The sequence below is a fragment of the Tenrec ecaudatus genome, chromosome 4, assembly GCF_050624435.1.
Source record: "Tenrec ecaudatus isolate mTenEca1 chromosome 4, mTenEca1.hap1, whole genome shotgun sequence".
Classification (NCBI taxonomy): Eukaryota; Metazoa; Chordata; class Mammalia; order Afrosoricida; family Tenrecidae; genus Tenrec; species Tenrec ecaudatus.
This window is the reverse complement of record NC_134533.1, coordinates 205,339,207-205,358,170: the sequence shown is the minus strand read 5'-3', so window position 1 is coordinate 205,358,170 and position 18,964 is coordinate 205,339,207. Positions and strand designations below refer to the sequence as shown.

Sequence of the window (18,964 nt, the reverse complement as noted above, 5' to 3'; positions counted from 1 at the left end):
GCGTGTGCGTGTGCGTGTGCGTGTGCGTGTGCGTGTGCGTGTGCGTGTGCGTGTGCGTGTGCGTGTGCGTGTGCGTGTGCGTGTGCGTGTGCGTGTGCGTGTGCGTGTGCGTGTGCGGTGGTGATTACTCTTCTACAGCGTGTTGTGGACGTGCGTGTGACCAGCAGAGGCAGCCAGAGGTCGGAGGCGCACAAACGCCGGGAGTGCGGGCCGGGCCCGCGGGGCGGGGCCAGAGAGGCGCGGTCGGGAGATCCCGGCGCCCCGCCCCACGTCGCCCGCCCCGCCCCACGTCGCCCGCCCCGCCCCACGTCGCCCCGCCCCTCGCGGCCCCGCCCCCGGCGGCTCCCAGGAGTCTTAACGCACCCTCACGCGGAGCCCGGTCTCTGCTGCTGCTAGTCGCTGCCGCTGCCGCTGCCGCCACCGCCGCCACCTCGTGTCAGCGTCTGCGTCTGCGTCCGCGTCCCGCCGTCCGCGTCCGCCTCCTCCTCCGCTCCCGGCCGTACCATGGAGGGTTACCATAAGCCCGACCAGCAGAAGCTGCAGGCCCTGAAGGACACGGCCAACCGCCTGCGGATCAGCTCCATCCAGGCCACCACGGCGGCGGGCTCCGGGTGAGTGGGCGCTCGGGCCCGGGGAGGGCGGGCTCGGGGTGAGTGGGCGCTCGGGCCCGGGACGCTGGAGGAGTCGTTTCCGGGAACCGCGCTGCACGCACGCACCGCCCCGCTCCCCCACGAGCAAGGCCGGGGGCGCGGTCAGGTAGCGGGCGAGGGCCTTTCCGCTGCACGCCGGCGCGAGGCCCGCGGCAGCTCCGAGTGCGCCGAGCTGGCTGCCCATCGCCAGCTCTCTGCTCCGTCTGTGCCTGGGAGGAAGACCGCCATCACTGCACGGCACTAGGCCCTCTGCCGGTGCTCGCCAGGCACGGCTCTGGTGCTTCCTGGCCGTGTGCGGGCAGCGCTGGTACCGTTCCGTCTTGCAAAAATAAGCAAGCGAGCAAAGGAACACACACACATTACTCGTTGCCGTGCCGTCGTAGATAGATGGCCAGGTTAGAACTGAATTACAGGGCTGCCCAAGCGAGAAACTGGGATTTGAACCCAGGTGAGCCAACAAAGGCTCCCTGTTTAATTCCACACGCTCAAGAGATGGCTCACATCCGATTGGCCAGGCTTTCTCTTCATTTCAAACCAGCCTCCCCCCTTTGACCACTTCATCATGGCTCGGATTCTGAGCCTGGGGTAAGAGGGAGAAACCAGGGCCAGGGTCCCGTGAAGCCTGTGTGCAGAGGCAGCCTGAAGAGGGGACAGAGATGTGTGAGCTGGGCCAAGGGAAGGGGAGGGAGCAAGGCTAAAGACCAGCTTCACCTCCAGGGCTGGGCAGGAGGTCCAAGTGCAGACCAGCAGCCAGGTGTACTTTACCCAAGGCTGGGGGCAGGTCTTCCAAGGTCCTCCCTGCTCCTAAGGAGACTAGTAGCAGGGACAGTGATAATGGCCCTTGGAGCCCGCGTTAACCTCGTCTGTGGCTCCTGCTGCAGAAGAGCGACCATAATAGGGCTGCTGGGAGAACTGGGGCACCCTGCATGGACCTTGTCAGGGGTGTACACCCTGATTTTAAAAACGGGAGATGGGGGTGGGGTGGTGATTTGACTGGGTTTCAAAGAACCTTCCAAGACAAGTGATGTGCTTGGAAAGGACAGGGCTGGCATCTGGCCAGTCCTTAGGGCCATGGGAAATAAATCTCTGTAGGGCAGTGCAGGCCCACCCTTTGCTTGGTGAACTTACTCGTCCTTAGAAAGGAGGGCACTGCTGCTAGACGCCCTTCCCCTCTAACCCCACCCCTGCCTATGCTCACTTTGGCCCTCTGAACTCTCCTGGCTTTGTGTTCTGTCCTGGTTCAGGGGAAGGCCCTGGCAGGCATTCACCCTGAGGGCCTTCTTGAGCCTCACTGTGCTGTGAGTTTTCAAGTCAGGCTCCTGGGAGTCTAGCTGGGAAGACTGCAATTACTCCAGCACTGTTAGGTGTCTGAGTGAGATAAGGCATGGAGACCATTACAGAGTTGCTGAGCTGGTCAGTAGGTGTCCCTCACGTGGACACAGAGCATCCTTTACTGCTAATATTGTCTCATTTGTTCTTAGAATCACCCTGAGGCAAACTATTCCCATCTAACAGGTGAGGAAATGGAGGCTGATAATTGATCATCCTGCTCAGATTATTACTGGGACGCCTCCTTAAGCAGATGGTCGAGGAGGTGTTTGCACCAAACTATGGAGAATGGGAAAAGATTGGAAAGGGAGCTTTGAGAGAGATTAAATCAGGGTATCTGATGGGCTTCTTGGACCTTGGTTAAATGGTTAAGTGCTTATCTCTACTGTAGTCTGTGGGAGGCTGTGAGAGCTATACACGTATTTACATTGTAACAAGCCAGGGAGGAACTGACAGGCCTCAGAAAGTAGCCATTGCTAGAAGAGCAGAAAAACATTCTAAAATAAGGGGGGGAGGCTGTGTAAAAGATGCATGAAAGACTCCTTGGGGGTTGGGCTGCGGGAGCTTTTCCAGAAGGAAGTAAAGTGTGCAATCACAAGAGAAGTTGTGAAAGGGGTGTGTGCTAAGTGCGTGGTTTACACAAAAAAACACCAGGGGGAAAGTTGAGATGAGAGCTGCTTTCTGGCCCCTGGGTGTTTGAGTCCACCCCACACTAGTTAAGTGCTTGATATTGACTGAAGAGTCCACAGTGAGAACCCCTCGGGGAAGAAAGAATAAACCTGCTGCCTTGCGGGGTGGGGAGTCACTGGAAATGGGTTTGCAGTTTGGTTTTGAGTCCCTTGCCCAAGGGTGGTGGGTTGGCGACTTGCTTGACTGCCAACTATGTTCCCACCCAGAGACCCCGGAGAAGAGGGGCTTGACTGTCTAAAGGCCACCCACAGACACGGGCATTGGGCTGGCAGTGCATGCTGGCCTGGTCATGTGCCCCTCAGTGCAGGGTGTGCTCCTTTACCCTTCCTGGGGAAGGTTGACACCCGAACCCTTGGCTCAGTCTGGACTGTAGTCCCCCTCTAGGCCAGAGTTCTGTCAGGAGCCCTGTCTGGGGACCACGGTGTGGCATCTGCTCCAGGCACATCTTTGAATGGCCCCCCCACCGAGGCTGCCGTTGCCAGCTCCCACCTCTTGGACTCAGTGGGTTCTCCTTTCCTTAGTGTCTTTGCTGTCCCAGACTCCGTGCACAGTGGGCCTCATTAGACCCCGGCAAGTAACCTGTCCTCCCCCAGGGTGAGGATACTGGCCTTTGTCAGGAACTGGGCCTGGGGGTGGAGGGACCAACCTTCACAAAGGGCTCCTTGTTGAAGCGGCAGCGTCCACGGTGGCCGGAGCTCTGTGGGGTCATATCTGTCTATATTCTGAGGGACAGTGGAAGTGGTCCTGGGCCGGCTGGACACCGGTGACACCTGAAGCCTGTGGGCGGACTGGTGGCCCACACGGCCTATACTGTAGCCCCAGCTGGGTGCCAGCCAGGATGCTGCCCAGATTTCCTCACAGCTTGGTGCCAGGCCTTACTCCAACTGTGGTAGGGAGTCGGCTTTAGTCCACAACCCTGCTCTGGGTATTCCTGCAGAGTGGGTTTCATGCAGACCTGGCTGGTGGGCAGCTGGAGAACTAGGTGCTAGCCCTGGCTCTGCTTGAAGAAGCTGTGGCCTTGTCTCTCCAGGGCCTCAGTTTCCCCATCTTTAAAGAAGCTCCTAGATAGATGATTTTCAAGCAGGGTCAGGAGTGGGGCTTGGGGGCACAGTGAGCAGGCTCTGGGGTCACACCCTGGCATCCAGGGGAAGTGGCAGAAGTATGGGTCCCCTCCTGCCACCAGCTCTAGCACTGGAGCGGACATGGGCTGGATGGGGGTCCTGTCGGGTCTCTGGTCACCCATCCCACCACCACCACCCCTGAGGCAGAAGTGGCCGCCAGGGACCTGCTGCTTCACTCAGGCTGGCTTGGGGTCCCTGGCTCAGACGAGACCCGAGTAGAACCATTGCGGCTGCCTGGTGTTTCCAACTCCATGTGGAGACACTGGCAGTCCCAGGATGGCCCCCAAACTCAGAGCTTGGTGGTCAGTGTTTCTGGAAGCTTCCTGGGAACGCGGTACTCTGCGGCCTGTCTCAGCTCTGACTGTTGGACTTCGCCCCTGCTGGGGAACACCTGTTGTCACCTGCAAAATCAGGAACTCCCTGATTGCCACAGACCACAACCATCGCCCTGGGTGCTTGGGTCGGTGCTCTGTCCTCAGCAGGTGGGGGTGGGGTCTGGTGGGGCCTTGGGCTGTGGCTTCTTGTGAGGAAGTCGGTTGCATTCATGGCCCCGATGCAATCTTCGAAGGCTGCACAAGTGGGCACGAGGTGTGGACATTGGAGGACTTGTGCCCACGAGCTTCTCTCCTGCCACGACCATTACCAGGGCTTTGGAACGTGTCAGCTGCATGCACACCAGCCAGTGCTCAAATCCAAATGATGTCTTTCAGTGAACTTGCCACACTGTTACCACACTCCAGACACTGGAAAACAAAGACTCCACCGCCGTGCTCGGGTTTTCTGAGGTGCCTCTGGATCGGCCAAACTACCAGTTTGCCGCTCAGCATCTGAGCGTATCCGTAGTCTTGACGAAGGATGGCATTACGCTTGGTGCGACCGTGCGTTCCTGCTGCCCACAGCAGCCCGCCATCCCCACCCCCAACGGCAAATGCTGAGGACTCTCTTCTTTGATGGAGCGTCCTCTGCTGGACACTCCCCGTCGGTGCATCTGCAGAAGAAGATCTTTTGCACTGGGCTCCTGGGATTTAGCAGTGTTCTCCCAGGGCCCTTCGGTCCGCTATGGTGGGAAGCGACACTGTCCTGCCCACGGGCTGCATTTGTTAGTGTCCACCCGCCACTTGTTCGAGGTACCTTGATTCTGCCCTGGGCCCGCTACAGACAGGCTGGCAGGCCTGCTCTGCCTCAAATCCTGTGGAATTGGTGCCCGTATCATCTGAGCCACAACACTGCCTCCATAGGCTGAGGCAGGTGCAGAGAGGTCGACTTGTGGGGTCTCCTTTTTGGTCGTGGGTGTGCACCTGGCCAGACCCGGGTGGTGCTGGGGCCTGAGCCACGACACAGATCTCACAGCCCCTGTCTTCTGGGAGCTGGGTCCGTAGCAGGGCAGGCGGGTGATAATCACCGCGTGCTGCCAGGTGGCGGCGGGGAGGAGGCGTTTGAGGCTGTGTGGTGGGGCCTCACACCCAGCGGAGGAATAGTTGCGTGCGGCATCTGGAAGGAGCCCGGGTGGCTCACTGAGTCATAGGCATGGCCGCTAACCACAGGAGGCCAGTTCGTCCTGACCGGCAGTGCAGACCCATCAACCACTCAAGGGAGAAAGATGAGGCTCCCTTCTCCGGCCAAGATCAGCAGCCTCTGAGACCCAGAGCAGCCATTGCCCAGGGTCCTGATGGCCGGAGCCCTGCCCTGGGCCAAGCGGGACTTGTCACTGGGCACATACTGGCAATGGCAGTGTCTACACAGCCAGCATAGGGAAAGTCGTTCTTTGGACTGGAACTGCGCACACAGAAGGAGCCCTGGAGCGGGGTGGGTTCTGCCTGGGGCTGCTAACCACAAAGCCAGCGGTTCAACCCTCCAGCCTGCCGTGAAGAGTTACAGCCTTGGAAACCCAGAGCGAGCCGTTCCACCCTGACTCCGAGAGCCTCTGCATCAGAACCCACGGCAGTGAGCACATGCCGGTGAAACCACGAGGCTCAAAGACACGTCGTTAGGAACTTCACTGACAATGGTTGGCGCTCCCACTGGGGCTCAGACTCACCAGCCTCCAACTGCAGGCTTTCAGCTCACAGCGATCCTGGAGGGCAGGGCAGAGCTGGGCCTGTGGGTTCCAAGACTCACTCTTTCCAGGAGTTGAAAACCCATCTTCCCCGCATCTCTCTCTCACTCAGTGGCTGGTGGTTTCAAACTGCTGACCTAGAGAGAACTCAGTCCACAGCCAGCCGGCTAGAGCTTCAGCCTTGTCAATTTGCTGGTATGTGTTTCTTGTAACTACAGGGAGAATTTTATTGTGAAACACATTTCTGCTGGTACACTGCCCAGCAGCTGTGGAGAGCTGCTTTCCTGTCACCTGCTCAGCGTCACCCTGCATGTCTACACCCTGCGGGTGCCACTGCAAGAAGAGCCAGGCCCCAAGGCTACAGGCCCCCTTCTTTCAGCTCCAAAGCCATTGCCATGTGTGCTCCCTCCTCCCCCACTGATCCTTCTGCCCCATGATCCTGGAGGAGGTCACAGTCTCTTGGCTGGAGGTGGAGAGGTACAGCAGGTGCCCCTGGGTCCAGGTGACCCGGGCACTTGTTTTGTATTATCTCACTGACCCCTAGGCGCCCCTGCACAGGGGAAGAGCTTCAGGACCACACTCAGGAGGAACACAGCTCTGTGTAGAGGGCCAGCCTCAGCCTCTTCTCCCGGCACCGAAGGCCCTTGTTGTGTTTTGTAGACTGTGGAGAGGGAGGTGGGAGGGTGGCCGGAGGGAGCAGCCTTGCATACAGGCTTGTGTCTCTCAGATCTAGGCAGAACTGATCTCGACCAGTTTTTCTACTTTTCAGCTTCTGGCCTCTGTCCAGGGCTGGGCCCACCTTTGCCACGTGTGCTGCTCCCCCATTTCACCAGACACCCCTGAGTGGGGATAAGGGACAGGTGAAGCACCTCATCCTTTGCTCCTGGGAGCAGGTGGCTTGTGGAACAGGGTGATTGCTGACACAGGGGCAGACATTGACCGGGTTCTCGGGTCAATGAAAGCACGCCCCGGCAACAAGGGTTTGGGGTGCTGCCATCAGAACCGGGGTTCTTGTTGACCTTTCCTCACCTCCCTCTTTCAGGTGTAGTGTGCCCCCATGACCAGGAGTCCGTAGACAAAGCTAAGTATGTGCACACTGTGTGCCAAAGTGTGAGGACTAACCCAGCATGGGCCGCTTTCTGGATTTCTCTAACGTGTCCTGTCTGCAGGGCGGGACTCGCCCTGACCTGGTGGGTTGTGGGCTCCAAATGGGCTGCATGTGCCCTGGGTTGGCCTTGGCTGTGTGTCCCTGTGAAGGGCCTGGAGGAGACTAGGTCAGAGAGCCGAGCTCGCTGCATGTGTCCCGAGGCTGACGTTTCCCCTAACTGGGCCAAAAGGGTTCATTCCCGGGCAGGGTCTCAACGAGGTGCCGTTCTGTTCTGTCTCTTCTGTGCCCGGACGCTGTCCCAGCCACGGATGGCATGTTTCTTAGTGTGAAGATGCCGACCGCCTACCACCTCAGCCCCCATCCTGTCTGCAGACAGAGGATATCATGATTTTCACCCAGTAGTTGCCTTTGTGGAAGGCAACCTTGTGTGCTCTGCTTTTTAAATTCTGTACAAGGCTGCTGAGTCCCAGCGATGCCATTGGAAAGCTAAGGCTGCAGACCCCATGCCGAGTCTGCCTGTTGTCCTGGTCCTTCTGCACGCCTCAGCCCTTGTGCTCCGGCCCCGAGTCACAGGTGCTGTGCAGGAGAGGGCGGGGCTTGCCCTTGTCCAGCTCCGAGACTCTCAGGCTGGGGACCCCAGGCACCTACCAACTGGCCAGGTCCCAAGCCTCCAGCAGTGGCAGCCTGAGAACCCTGCAGCCCTCCCAGGCCGTGCTTCGCAAGCTCCCTGTGTGGGCGCAGCCCTGACACACTGTCTTCTCTCCGGCTCAGCCACCCCACGTCCTGCTGCAGCGCCGCAGAGATCATGTCCGTGCTATTCTTCCACACCATGCGCTACAAGGCCCAGGACCCCCGCAACCCCCACAATGATCGTTTCGTGCTCTCCAAGGTAGGCACCTCCCTGACCCCACACAGGCTGTGGGAATGGCTGGCTGTGGGTTTGGCCCGGGTTTGGGGTTGGCAGCCACGATCCCAGGTAGGACACAGCCCTTTGACTTCCCGCCTGCAGTCTCTAACTGTGAGGATCATCCCTGGAAGTCCAGGGCAGTGAGACCACAGCCACCATCCCTGCTGCAGGGGCTCCAGGCACTGCTGGTGTCCACCTGCTCCCAGGCCTGGCCCTGTGGCCTTGGGGCTCTCAGGGCAGACAGTAAAGCTTAAGAGGTCTGGCTAAGCCCTTCACATGCCAGAAGCCAGGATTAGGCCAGTCCCTCACCAGGTGGGGCTTTGGCCTTGCCTGCAGCCCAGCTGTGGACTCACCCCGCCCCCGCCCCACACCTGTTCTCAGAGCTGCTGGCTGTGGCTGTGGGAACTTCTGGCTGAAAACCAGGAGGCTTTAACTCGATTCCTACATGTAATAGACACCCTGGCTGGGCAGCTCTGCTCAGCAGGAGCAGTGCCCCATTTCTACGGAACACCCCTCCATTTGCCCCTGCAGGGCCATGCCGCTCCCATCCTCTATGCTGTCTGGGCGGAAGCCGGCTTTCTGCCTGAAGCGGAACTGCTGAACCTACGGAAGATCAGCTCCGACCTGGATGGACACCCTGTCCCAGTGAGTGCCCCTCACCAGGGGCCTCGTGGGCTCTGTCACCACTTCCTGTTTCTCAAAGTGGGGGGGGGGGACCCCACTGAGAAGCTGGAGATGTTGAAAGTCAAGGGGAGGTGGGGGAGGAAAGACGTGTGTCCAGGTCACCTTAAAGTTGCCCCAAGCTGGGGAAGAAGGAGGAAGTCTCACAGTCCCCCCTGTCTCCCTTGTCCCTCTTCCCTGCTGGGCCCCCTGACGTGCTCAGGAGGTGCCCACACGGGGTGTAGCAGGAAGCCAGTGATGCCATGGTAACTAGGCCCCTGGTTCTCTGTGGGGGGGGACACTTGCAGATGTCTTGACTTCTGGACCACAAGAAAAGCTCTCTTTCTCTCTTGCGCTCTCTCTCTCTCTCTCTCACACACACACACCCACACACATACACACCACCCGCCTCCCCATGGTCTGGTACTGAATTCTCCAGCTCCTCTCATGGGCTCTGTGAGCCCAGTTCAAGTCCCAGCCAGTTGTCACGGCTCCTAGTGGACAGAGCTGGGGTTTGAACCCACCACCTGGTATCACAGTGGTATGAGTATGAGACCACACACCTGGGGAGGGGGCCTCCTGCAGAGCCTGCTCCCCCCACCCATGCTGCTGTGGCCGCCCACTCCCCCCGGAAGTAACTGTCCTCTGTTGTGACAGAAACAAGCCTTCACTGATGTGGCCACCGGCTCCCTGGGCCAGGGCCTCGGGGCTGCCTGCGGGATGGCCTTCACTGGAAAATACTTCGACAAAGCCAGGTAAGGGTACTCCCCGCCCCCCACTCCCAAGTCCGGCCCCTCCCCAGAGGAAACACTTACAGGTCCCTTGATTGTTAGAAGCTGTGGCAGGGCTGGGAGGACCTGCACCACAGTAGGCCCCTCGTGTGTTGTGGAGGATATAGGTATTTTTGAGCCATGCCGGTCAGGCAGGAAAGATGGACGCGCTCAAGAGATTGACTGCAGGAGCAGAGGCCCCCCTGCTCCTGCACCAGGTGCTTTGTAGACCGTCTCGCGGCAGAGGTCAGCCAAGGGCTGCCCACTACAGCCCCTCTCCCTCCCAGCAGGAGAAGGGGTACAGCCAGGGACCTCTGGCTGCCAGACCTTCCTAGGGCGCCCAGGCCAGCCTCAGCGGGCAGCTCCAGCAGGTGCCCTTCGGTTCCTGGCCGAGCTTCGGGGCAGGCTGGGACGCGCAGAGAGAATGACGTGTGTGACGGGCATTCTGTGGAGTTGATCCTTCCTTACATTTGCTGGGTCATTTCCTGGTCCCAACATAATGGAGCAAGCCAGTGTCTCGAGAAGGCACTTAGCGGGTTCCCAGCACCCTGGTTGGCGTGGGGCCAGCATGGTTGGCAGGGGTGGGGCAGCAGGGATTATCGGCTGGGCCAGGTGCCGAGGGTGGCACCATCATCACTAACAGCCATCAGCCAGGGCACTTACACCCACCGGCCCCTTCCATGTGTCTTTCTGAACATGCGCTTTTCAATTACGAAATACCGACCCACTGGGAAACTACAGAACGATGCTAACGAGAAAGGAACGTTTCCTTTATTCTCTGCCCCCCCCCCCATCTCACTAAGTGCATGCGTTTCCCTCGTGTTCAGCATGAGAAGCAGCCTTTCAGCCCGTCCTCGTCTGTACTCGTCAGAGCCGAGGAGTGCTTTCCTTGTGAAAAGCATGTGAACGCGGGAGCGTGCATATTCCCGTGAGGTGACCGCTGGGAGCTGTTTTAAGGAGGGTGTGACATTGGGTGTCGTGTAGGCAGCAGAGCCTCTGTCTTGGGAACCAGGGTGCTAACTGCAAGGAGTGAAGGACAGCTGTCCGCTCCCCTAGAGATTTCCTACCTCGGAAGCCCTTGGAGGGAGGGAACCCTTCCGCCCTGCCCTACCCTGCCGCCTCTTTGAGTGGGAATTGTTGGGGGGGGGGGTGGATTCTGCATGCAGTGAGCACACCAGGCTGCCAGCCCAAGCTTGATCTTGAGTCCACCTAGAGGCACCTGGGAGGAGAGTCCAGCCATGTAAGAAGGCTCCACAGCAGCTGGGGTCCTCCTGGCCGTGGGCACTGGTGGCCCCAGCAACAAAGCCTAAAGGTAGGGCAGACTAGGACCTGGGACCCTCCTGTAGGCCACCGCAGGGCCAGCTTGGTCCTGGACCTTGAAGCCGAGGCCACACTGAGGCTCCGCTGTGCACCCAGCCCAGCCTCACTAACCTGGAGGTTGGGTGTGGGGTTGAGAAGGTAGACAGTCTGCTTCCCTGGAATCTTTCAGGGGTTGTGGGAGGGGTTGGGGGGTGGATGGGGTGTTGCATTCCCTGCAGGCCTTGCTGACTTAGCCCACCGCGGACCAGGAGGGGAGGGGTCACTTTGCGAGCTGCTGCCCCAGACCAGAGCACCCGTCCCTGGGCTCAGGGCCCCCTTGCACCCTGCAGGGAAGAGAGGAGATAAACTGGAGTTAGCACTCCGATTCAGATATCACGTTGCTGCAATGTGGACCCTGCAGCCTGTTCCTGGCTGGGCTGTTGGAGCCTCTTGCAGGCTTGATGTCGCCTGAAAGGAAGGGGTGTGGCCAGCAGAGAGCCCGCAGCTCTGAGGCCTGGGCTGGCCTTGTGCTGAGTCATGCTGACAGAATGACTGACCGCAGCCTCTCAGCTGTAGGGGGCTTGAGGGCCAGGCTCCTGAGCCTGCATCAGGCCAAGTTCCTTTTCCTGCTGGGGGTAGCCGGGCACCAGCCTCCCTCCGGGGGACCCAACAGCTGGAAAGGCTGGTCTGTCCTTCGCCCTGCACCCATTCCTCGACAGCAGCAAGTGGAGAGAAGCTGGACTGGGCCATCAGGCTGAGGTTGAGTTTGGCCGGCTCAGTCATACCCAGCTGCGTGACCTTGACCTTCCTGAGCTCTCTTCCTTGTGTGTGCAGCGATGGCTGCCTTCAGCCTCTGACAGAGGGTGCCAAGCACGGGCCTGGAAGCAACCCTGCCAAGCCCCTGAGTGCCACAGAATGGCCGTTGGACGGGCTAGCCAGGGCCCGCAGGGGCACAGCCCTCACATGCTGGGTCCTGGGCTCGGCTGGGCGGGTCTGCCTGAAGAACAGTAGGCTGTGGCCGTTTGGCATCCCTCAGGAGGATGTTGATGGAGACAGACCACCAGGCTCCTCAGGGTGGACTCAGCCAAGTGCCTTAACCAGGGGCTCCTCGTGCTGTGTCCTGGTCCAGTTGCTTTTGTCGTGGTGCATGCAGACCTCTGACCTTGGGCAGTGTGAGGAAGGCCAGGCTCTGAGGCATTTGGTTGCCCTTGAAGCTCCCCGATTTGTGCTCACTCCACTGCAAGCCTCCTGCTCTGGCCCTCCACCCTCCCCGGCCAGCACCTCTGGGCGGAGGCAGAGCGTGGGCTCCAGGGTCTCCCTTCCCCTCTCACCCAGGTCCCCAAGACACTCCTGTTTGTGTGAGACTCTGACCCACTCCTACAGTGGGTGCATCGGGGACAGCCCTTGCTTGTCCATCCTCCGGGCCCCGTTTTTCTCTTGCACTGACAGCCCTGCACCCCAGCGTCTCAGCTATTTCCCAGAAGTCAGTGCTGCTTCCTGGCCCTCATAGCCCCTCATGGGCACTTCCTGTGGAGCTAGGGACTTGGGGGGACAGCAGCAGGTACTTGGAAATGCCATCCAGGGGGCTCTTCTCACCCGTGAGTCTTGCTCATCTCACCCAAGGATCGGATTCCTGGGCAAGGAGGGCTGTGGCTGGGCACAGGGGGCGCTGGGTGACAGGGCCAGCCTGACCCTGCTGTGCTCTGTCCACAGCTACCGCGTCTACTGCATGCTGGGTGACGGGGAGCTGTCCGAGGGCTCTGTGTGGGAGGCCATGGCCTTTGCCAGCATCTACAAGCTGGACAACCTCGTTGCCATTCTTGACATTAACCGCCTGGGCCAGAGTGACCCAGCGCCCCTGCAGCACCAGGTGGAGGTCTACCAGAAGCGCTGCGAGGCCTTCGGGTACGTATGGGCTGGGGTGAAATGTGGGGCCGGGGCTCCAGCCTCACCTGCAGATGGCCTCCCAGACGCGGTTTTGACTCTGCTATTTCAAGCTGGCTGTTTATCTGAGAAGTGGTCATTCAAGCCCGTTGTACTGTGGCCACTTCCAGCCACATAGCTTGGCGGGGGAAGGGCAGGCAGATCCACGAGGCCAAAGTCTGTACGTGTGTGCCTGGCCACATCCCAGGCCCAACGGCAGCCAGCCAGCCTTGGGAGAAGCACAGGCCTCTCGTGCTCGGTGAATGGGACCCAGGCTTCACCTGGGGTCTTGAATCATGGCTGAGTTCCGAGCACAACCAGGAGGTCGCTCCAGGGAAAGTGCTAGCTAGCACATTAGCTTGACACCCCCCCTCCTGTGCCCCAAATACCAGCCACTCCTCAGCTGGTCTCCAGGCTCCTCCTGATGCCTTTCTCAAACAGATTGGTTACACAGGGTCTCTGACCCCCAGAAGGAAGAAGGGTGGAGACTTAGGGCGCGGGGCTGGGGATTTGGGCATGGCCCTGGCAGCGCCCCTGGGGCCTGTGCCCATGCCCTGTGGCTTTCGTGTGGGGTCCTGACAAGCTTTGCAGTGCTGCAGCCAGTCTCAGCTGACCTGCCTGTAAGATGGGGGCAGCTGCAGAGCCCACGCTCTGGCGTCCACATCTGCAGTGTGAACGCTCTCAGAACGGCTGCTATGTATTCTGATAGACGCCATGAGGGAGGTCAGTCCCCAGAAGGACCCAGGGAGCAGCAGGATTGCCTGCCTGTAACAACAGAGCCTCGTGCCCATGGCCACGTGGCACGGGGCAACTGCGGAGGGAGCTTGTGTGTGTCCCACGTAGAGATCGGGCCCGGAAACACCCATCAGGCCTGTAGTAGCAGGCAGATCCCACACCCTGTGCATCAGCCCCAAACAGCTTCCAGCAGGAAATGGACAGATGTTGAGCGAGAGACCCCAGAGACCGAAGCAGCGGGAGGCGGCCTCAGAATCCCTGTGAAGGCAGGAAAGCCTGCCCATGGTGCAGAGGGGAGGCGGGAAAACAACGTGGAAAGAGGGTAAATAAGGCCCGTTGCAGAGCAAGCATGTAGGCCTCCCCGCTGCTTCTTGGGCCACGGCTGGGCTGTGCGGACCTCAGGCGCCCTGCTGAGTCCTCAGTGCATGCTCCCCCTCGGTCTGCAGCTGGCACGCTGTCATCGTGGACGGCCACAGCGTGGAGGAGCTCTGCAAGGCCTTCGGCCAGGCCAAGCACCAGCCCACGGCCATCATTGCCAAGACCTTCAAGGGCCGAGGGATTGCAGGTCAGTGGCCAGCCTCCCACCTGGGCCCAGGAGTGGCATGGGGCTGGGGTGGGGGTGGTGCCCAGGGAAGCACTAGGCCCGGACCACTTCCTCCGTGGGATTTCCTTCCCTGCTTGTTCACATGCCCAGAGTATGGGCCGCCGAGTGATAGGTCGTGAGGGCCAGAGTTCCCCCAGGCTGTTGCATTCTGAAAAGCCACCCTTTGGAAACCCCATGGGACATGGGGCCCGACTCGGGGGTGAGAGTTGGGGCTGTGGGGGCTGGAGGCCCAGGGCACATGTGTGGAGCTGGGTCTCTGGGTGCCGGGACCTGCCGCCCCCCAACACACACACACCTGTCCTGTGCTGCCCCTGCAGGGGTAGAGGATAAGGAGTCCTGGCATGGGAAGCCCCTCCCGAAAAACATGGCAGAGCAGACCATCCAAGAGATCTACAGCCTGATCCAAAGCAAGAAGAAGATCCTGGCCACACCCCCACAGGAGGATGCCCCCACGGTGGACATCACCAACATCCGCATGCCCTCCCCGCCCAGCTACAAAGTTGGGGACAAGGTACAGCGTGCAGCTTGTGCTGGAGGCTGGGGGCCCGGGATCCCAACCCCTCTGAAGAGCAGTGCTGTGGGAAGGGGGCTCTGAGGCAAGAGGAAGTGATTCATTTAGGGTGCGGGTCACAGCTGCCGTCTCCCATGTGGGGCAGCCTGCTCTGCAGTGGCTTAGCTCTGAGAGGTCAGAGGGCAGGGGACGTGCCCAGGGTTCCCGTGGACAGAGCTGGAGTCCTTACCCAGGACTGCAGCGTTGTTGTGCCCAGTGGTTTCTCCACCTGCAGAGTGGGCTCACAGGCGCCTGTGGATGCTCTGCCCGCTCACAGCGGGCACCCTGTCTGCAGGCTCACCAGCCTGAGAGTTTCTCCCAGACTGCGTGTGGTTCCCACTTCGTTCCTCCCTAAGTGATGGGCCTGTCCAGCAGCCCCATGCCCTCTGACATGCTCACGCTCACACCCCCCCCACACACACACCCTCCCACAGATAGCCACCCGAAAGGCCTACGGGCAAGCCTTGGCCAAGCTGGGCCACGCCAGTGACCGCATCGTCGCCCTGGATGGAGACACCAAGAACTCCACCTTCTCGGACCTCTTCAGAAAGGAGCACCCCGACCGCTTCATCGAGTGCTACATCGCAGAGCAGAACATGGTGGGTGGTCTGCCGCAGCACGCTTTCCACGCTTTGCCTGTGTCTGAAACCGCCCCTGTCCTGTCCGCTACCCCGCCCCTCCCTCCCGCACCCACCGCCCACCACACCATCCAGGAGGGTGGGCTTTCTGCGTGGTTGTCTGCTCGGAGCTTTATGTCATCATGGGACAGACAAGAGTCGTCTCTTGAGGACAGATGTAGTACGTTTCCCAGGCTCCTCTAGTGTTCGTGTGTGTGCGTGTGTGTGTGTGTGAGAGAGAGAGAGACTTTCAGGGGGTGCCAGTTCTCTGACTTAACGTCTGGTGTCTGCATTTCCAGTTGTGTCTGAGAGGCTATCTATGTATGCCAAAAACTAGCGCCCTCATTTTGTCCCGGTGTTATGGAAGGTTGCCTGCCCACTGCATGTGGTGGGTTTGCTTCTGGACGCTCAATCCCGCTTCCTTGGTCTGTGTTGCTTGTCCGCCATTCACGCGGTGCCCAGCTGTTGTGAGCACTGGCCGTGCAGGCTGTGCCATGTGTGTGGTCCATGCCGCACAGGTGCAGCTGGGAGGGACTCTCGGATGATGATTCAGTGCACTGGCTGGAGGCGTAGCTACCCAGAGGCTCGGGGTGCCCAGAAGGTGTCTGTCTGCTCCCAAGAGGCCTGCTGCAGAAGTCCCGGGATCTTAGTTCTGCTCTGGCACCCAGGGTGGCCGTGAGTTGGCCTGGACTTGTTGGCAGCTGCTTTGTTAAGACAGCAAGCCCGGTACCCCTAAGGCAGCCTCCAGAGCAGGCCGCGTCCCCATCTCCAGGCTGACCCTGCCCCGCCCCATCACAGGTGAGCATCGCCGTGGGCTGTGCCACACGCAGACGGACAGTGCCCTTCTGCAGCACGTTCGCGGCCTTCTTCACACGGGCCTTCGACCAGATCCGCATGGCGGCCATCTCTGAGAGCAACATCAACCTGTGTGGGTCCCACTGCGGCGTGTCCATTGGTGAGTATGGCCAGGCTTGCGGTGCCTGCACCTGCCTCTTCATTCTTCCCGGGAAGCAGGGGTCCCCGCCAGGAGTGGGGAGGTGTCTTATTCCGGCTTATCCTCCCCGTTCCTCAGGGGAAGATGGGCCCTCTCAGATGGCCCTGGAAGACCTGGCCATGTTCCGGTCCGTCCCCATGTCAACTGTCTTCTACCCAAGCGATGGGGTGTCTACCGAGAAGGCGGTGGAGTTAGCGGCCAATACCAAGGTTGGTCAGCTGAGGTGGCTTCCCCCATGCTGGCGGCTGGGACTTACCTAGGGATGCCGGGAGCCAGACATTCACAACCTCCCATTCCTACTGCCACGTGGCAGGCATCACTAACAGGGATCCCAGTGGCCTTCCACTTTGGCCGCCAGACAGATGGTGCCTGTTAGTCCTTCCACAGTTGGGCTTTCTGACCAGCAAGCAGAGTGTCCTGGGCTGCAGGCAGCTCTTGGGAGGAGAGGTTAGGGAGGTGGAGGTTCAGTCTTAGAGGAGTTGCTGGGGTGACACCAGACAGCCCTCCCCCCAAGAAGATGGGCCCTATAATCCCTGGTCTCTGTCCCACCCTAGGGCATCTGCTTCATCCGCACCAGCCGCCCAGAAAACACCGTCATCTACAACAATGACGAGGAATTCCAGGTCGGACAGGGCAAGGTCAGTAGTGCTCATGTCGTGGAACTGACCCTTTGGTTGCCCGGGCTGTGTCCCAGCCTCACTGCCCCCTCCTCCTAGGTTGTTCTGAAGAGCAAGGCGGACCAGGTGACTGTGATTGGGGCTGGGGTGACCCTGCACGAGGCCCTGGCAGCCGCCGAGCTACTGAAGAAAGGTGAGCGGGGAGAGAGAGTGGGTGCCAGGCGGTCACTAGGTCCCTGGGGTGGGCAGAGTTCACGCTGAACACCGAAAGAGCCACCCTGTCTGTGGTTACCAAGCCCATACACCCAAGACACCCTGAGTGATGGCCAAAGCCACAGCCAGGCTGCTTGACTGCAAGGTGTGGGTCCCTCTCAGTCCACTTCCTGCCTATGAGGGAGCGTCGCCTCCCCTGTGGGCCGTCCTGAGAGTTAAGTTCACAGGGCCTGTCCTGAGAGTTAAGTTCACAGGGCCTGGCGCGCTAGCCTCACGCCACTGATCTTGTTTGGAAGGCAAGTGGGGTCCGTCAGCCACAGCTGTGTGGGCACTGCCACCCTGGGAGGACTGGGGTGAGCAGGGTCAATCATAAACCAACGTGGGGGCAGGCTTGTCGAGGGGCTGGCGGGTTGGACCAGTGGAGACGTCCATCTGTGGAAGTAGGGCGAGGCCTGGGGCCCCATGAATCTCCTGCAGGGGGACAGGGTGGATGGGGGTCTTAAACCAAGCACGTTGTCACAGTCAGAAATGATGGTGGCAGTGAGTATCTTTATTGTCCGGTATGTTCTGAAAGGTTTGCTCTGCAGGGGGCCTGGGCCCAGAGTGCTCCCTTCACTCACAGCAGACCGGGGCCTCTCTGACGGGGGAGTGCGCACAGATTGCTCCTAGACTCTCCTGGCAGGCAGTGGCTGCCAAGCTGCCCTCCAGGACGGCACATGCCTGCCCAGAGCGAGCAGTGTGGGGGGCTCAGCCTTCTCTGACAACAGGCCTCTCCGCTCCTGGTCAGGCGGGACCAGGAGAAGGGGAGGGGTCCCAGGCAGAGGGCCGCCTAGCCCCCTTCACTGCCCTTCCCCCGCAATGCTTCTCCCTCACAGAGAAGATCAACATCCGGGTGTTGGACCCCTTCACCATCAAGCCCCTGGACGTGAAGCTCATCCTGGAGAGTGTCCGGGCCACCAAGGGCAAGGTCCTCACGGTGGAGGACCATTATCACGAAGGTGACGGGGCTGGGGGACAGGCGGGGTGGGGCCCAGGCTGGACATGGCTCCTGTGATCTGAGCCTAAGAGGGTAGCTGTGGCCGAGAGCCCTGTCTCGTAGTCAGCCTCAGGCCAGCCTGGGGGTGACAGCTGCTGCCCGGCTTTGGCGAGGCCCCGGGCTAGAGGAAGGGGATACATCCCTGGCACCAGTGAAGGTTGTGCCATAGCGCACAGGCCTTCCCCAAAACTTGACCCTCCTGGGAGGCCCCGGAGGAGGAGCGATGAGCAGGACTGGGGTCAAGTCCAGTCCACAGGGCTGCCCAGAAATGCTCCTGAGACTCCTCCGTCCCCACTAGTTACTGTAGTTCTCAAGTGCTGTGATTGATAAATGATGTCTGCTCTGGGCCTGTGCTTGGGGAAGGTGGTGTGGAGTGTCCTTGGCTGGGCAATAAATTCAGTGACTGGTGACTGTGGTGACTGGCCACAGCCTGGGGCAGGGCTCTCCTCCCCAGCCCCCTGTGCCTGACTGCCCCCTTCGCTTGCCCAGGCGGCATAGGTGAGGCGGTGAGCTCCGCCATCGTGGGCGAGCCTGGCGTCACTATCACCCGCCTGGCTGTCAGCAAGATACCCAGAAGCGGGAAGCCGACGGAGCTGCTGAAGATGTTTGGCATCGACAAGGACTCCATCGCACAAGCTGTGAGGGACCTCGTCGCCAAGGCCTAGGGCGGCAGGGCGGGGCTGTGCACATCCTGAGAGCCTCAGACTTGTATGGGGAGGAGTGGCGGATTAAATGTACGTTTCAAGAAAATCGAGCTGGCTCCTCAACTGTTTTCCTGGGTGTGGCTTAGCCAGGGATGGTTTCTAGGGAAGGAGGTCGAGCATTGAGGGCTCCATGCTGGGGCTTGGGCCACCTAAAGCCTCTGGAATCACCTCCCCTGCTGCCCCAAAGGCTGCGCATACCCATCCCTGCCTGCCCTCTGAGGTCACCTGGGGCTGGAACTCAGTCACTCCTGATCCCTTCTGTTCAACCGGGACTCAAGCATGCAGAGCAGCCATGACCTGAGACACGGCTACTACAGGGGGTGGGAGAAGCCAGGGCTGCTAGTCCCCCCCAATCCCTGCAGAGCAGAGCTGCCCCTCCTG

At 60.3% G+C, this 18,964-nt stretch overlaps 1 protein-coding gene across 1 annotated transcript; it reads left to right on the top strand.

Moving 5' to 3' along the window:
- Positions 1-348: 348 nt before the first annotated feature.
- TKT (transketolase) lies at positions 349-18,629 on the top strand. Its single transcript, XM_075547522.1, has 14 exons — positions 349-611; positions 7,726-7,843; positions 8,393-8,506; positions 9,179-9,276; positions 12,304-12,495; positions 13,695-13,813; positions 14,170-14,363; positions 14,837-15,001; positions 15,818-15,974; positions 16,092-16,222; positions 16,568-16,651; positions 16,730-16,823; positions 17,719-17,841; positions 18,369-18,629. Exons 1-14 carry the CDS (start codon positions 505-507, stop codon positions 18,542-18,544), a joined length of 1,872 nt encoding a protein of 623 aa, XP_075403637.1. The 5' UTR covers positions 349-504; the 3' UTR covers positions 18,545-18,629.
- Positions 18,630-18,964: the final 335 nt, after the last annotated feature.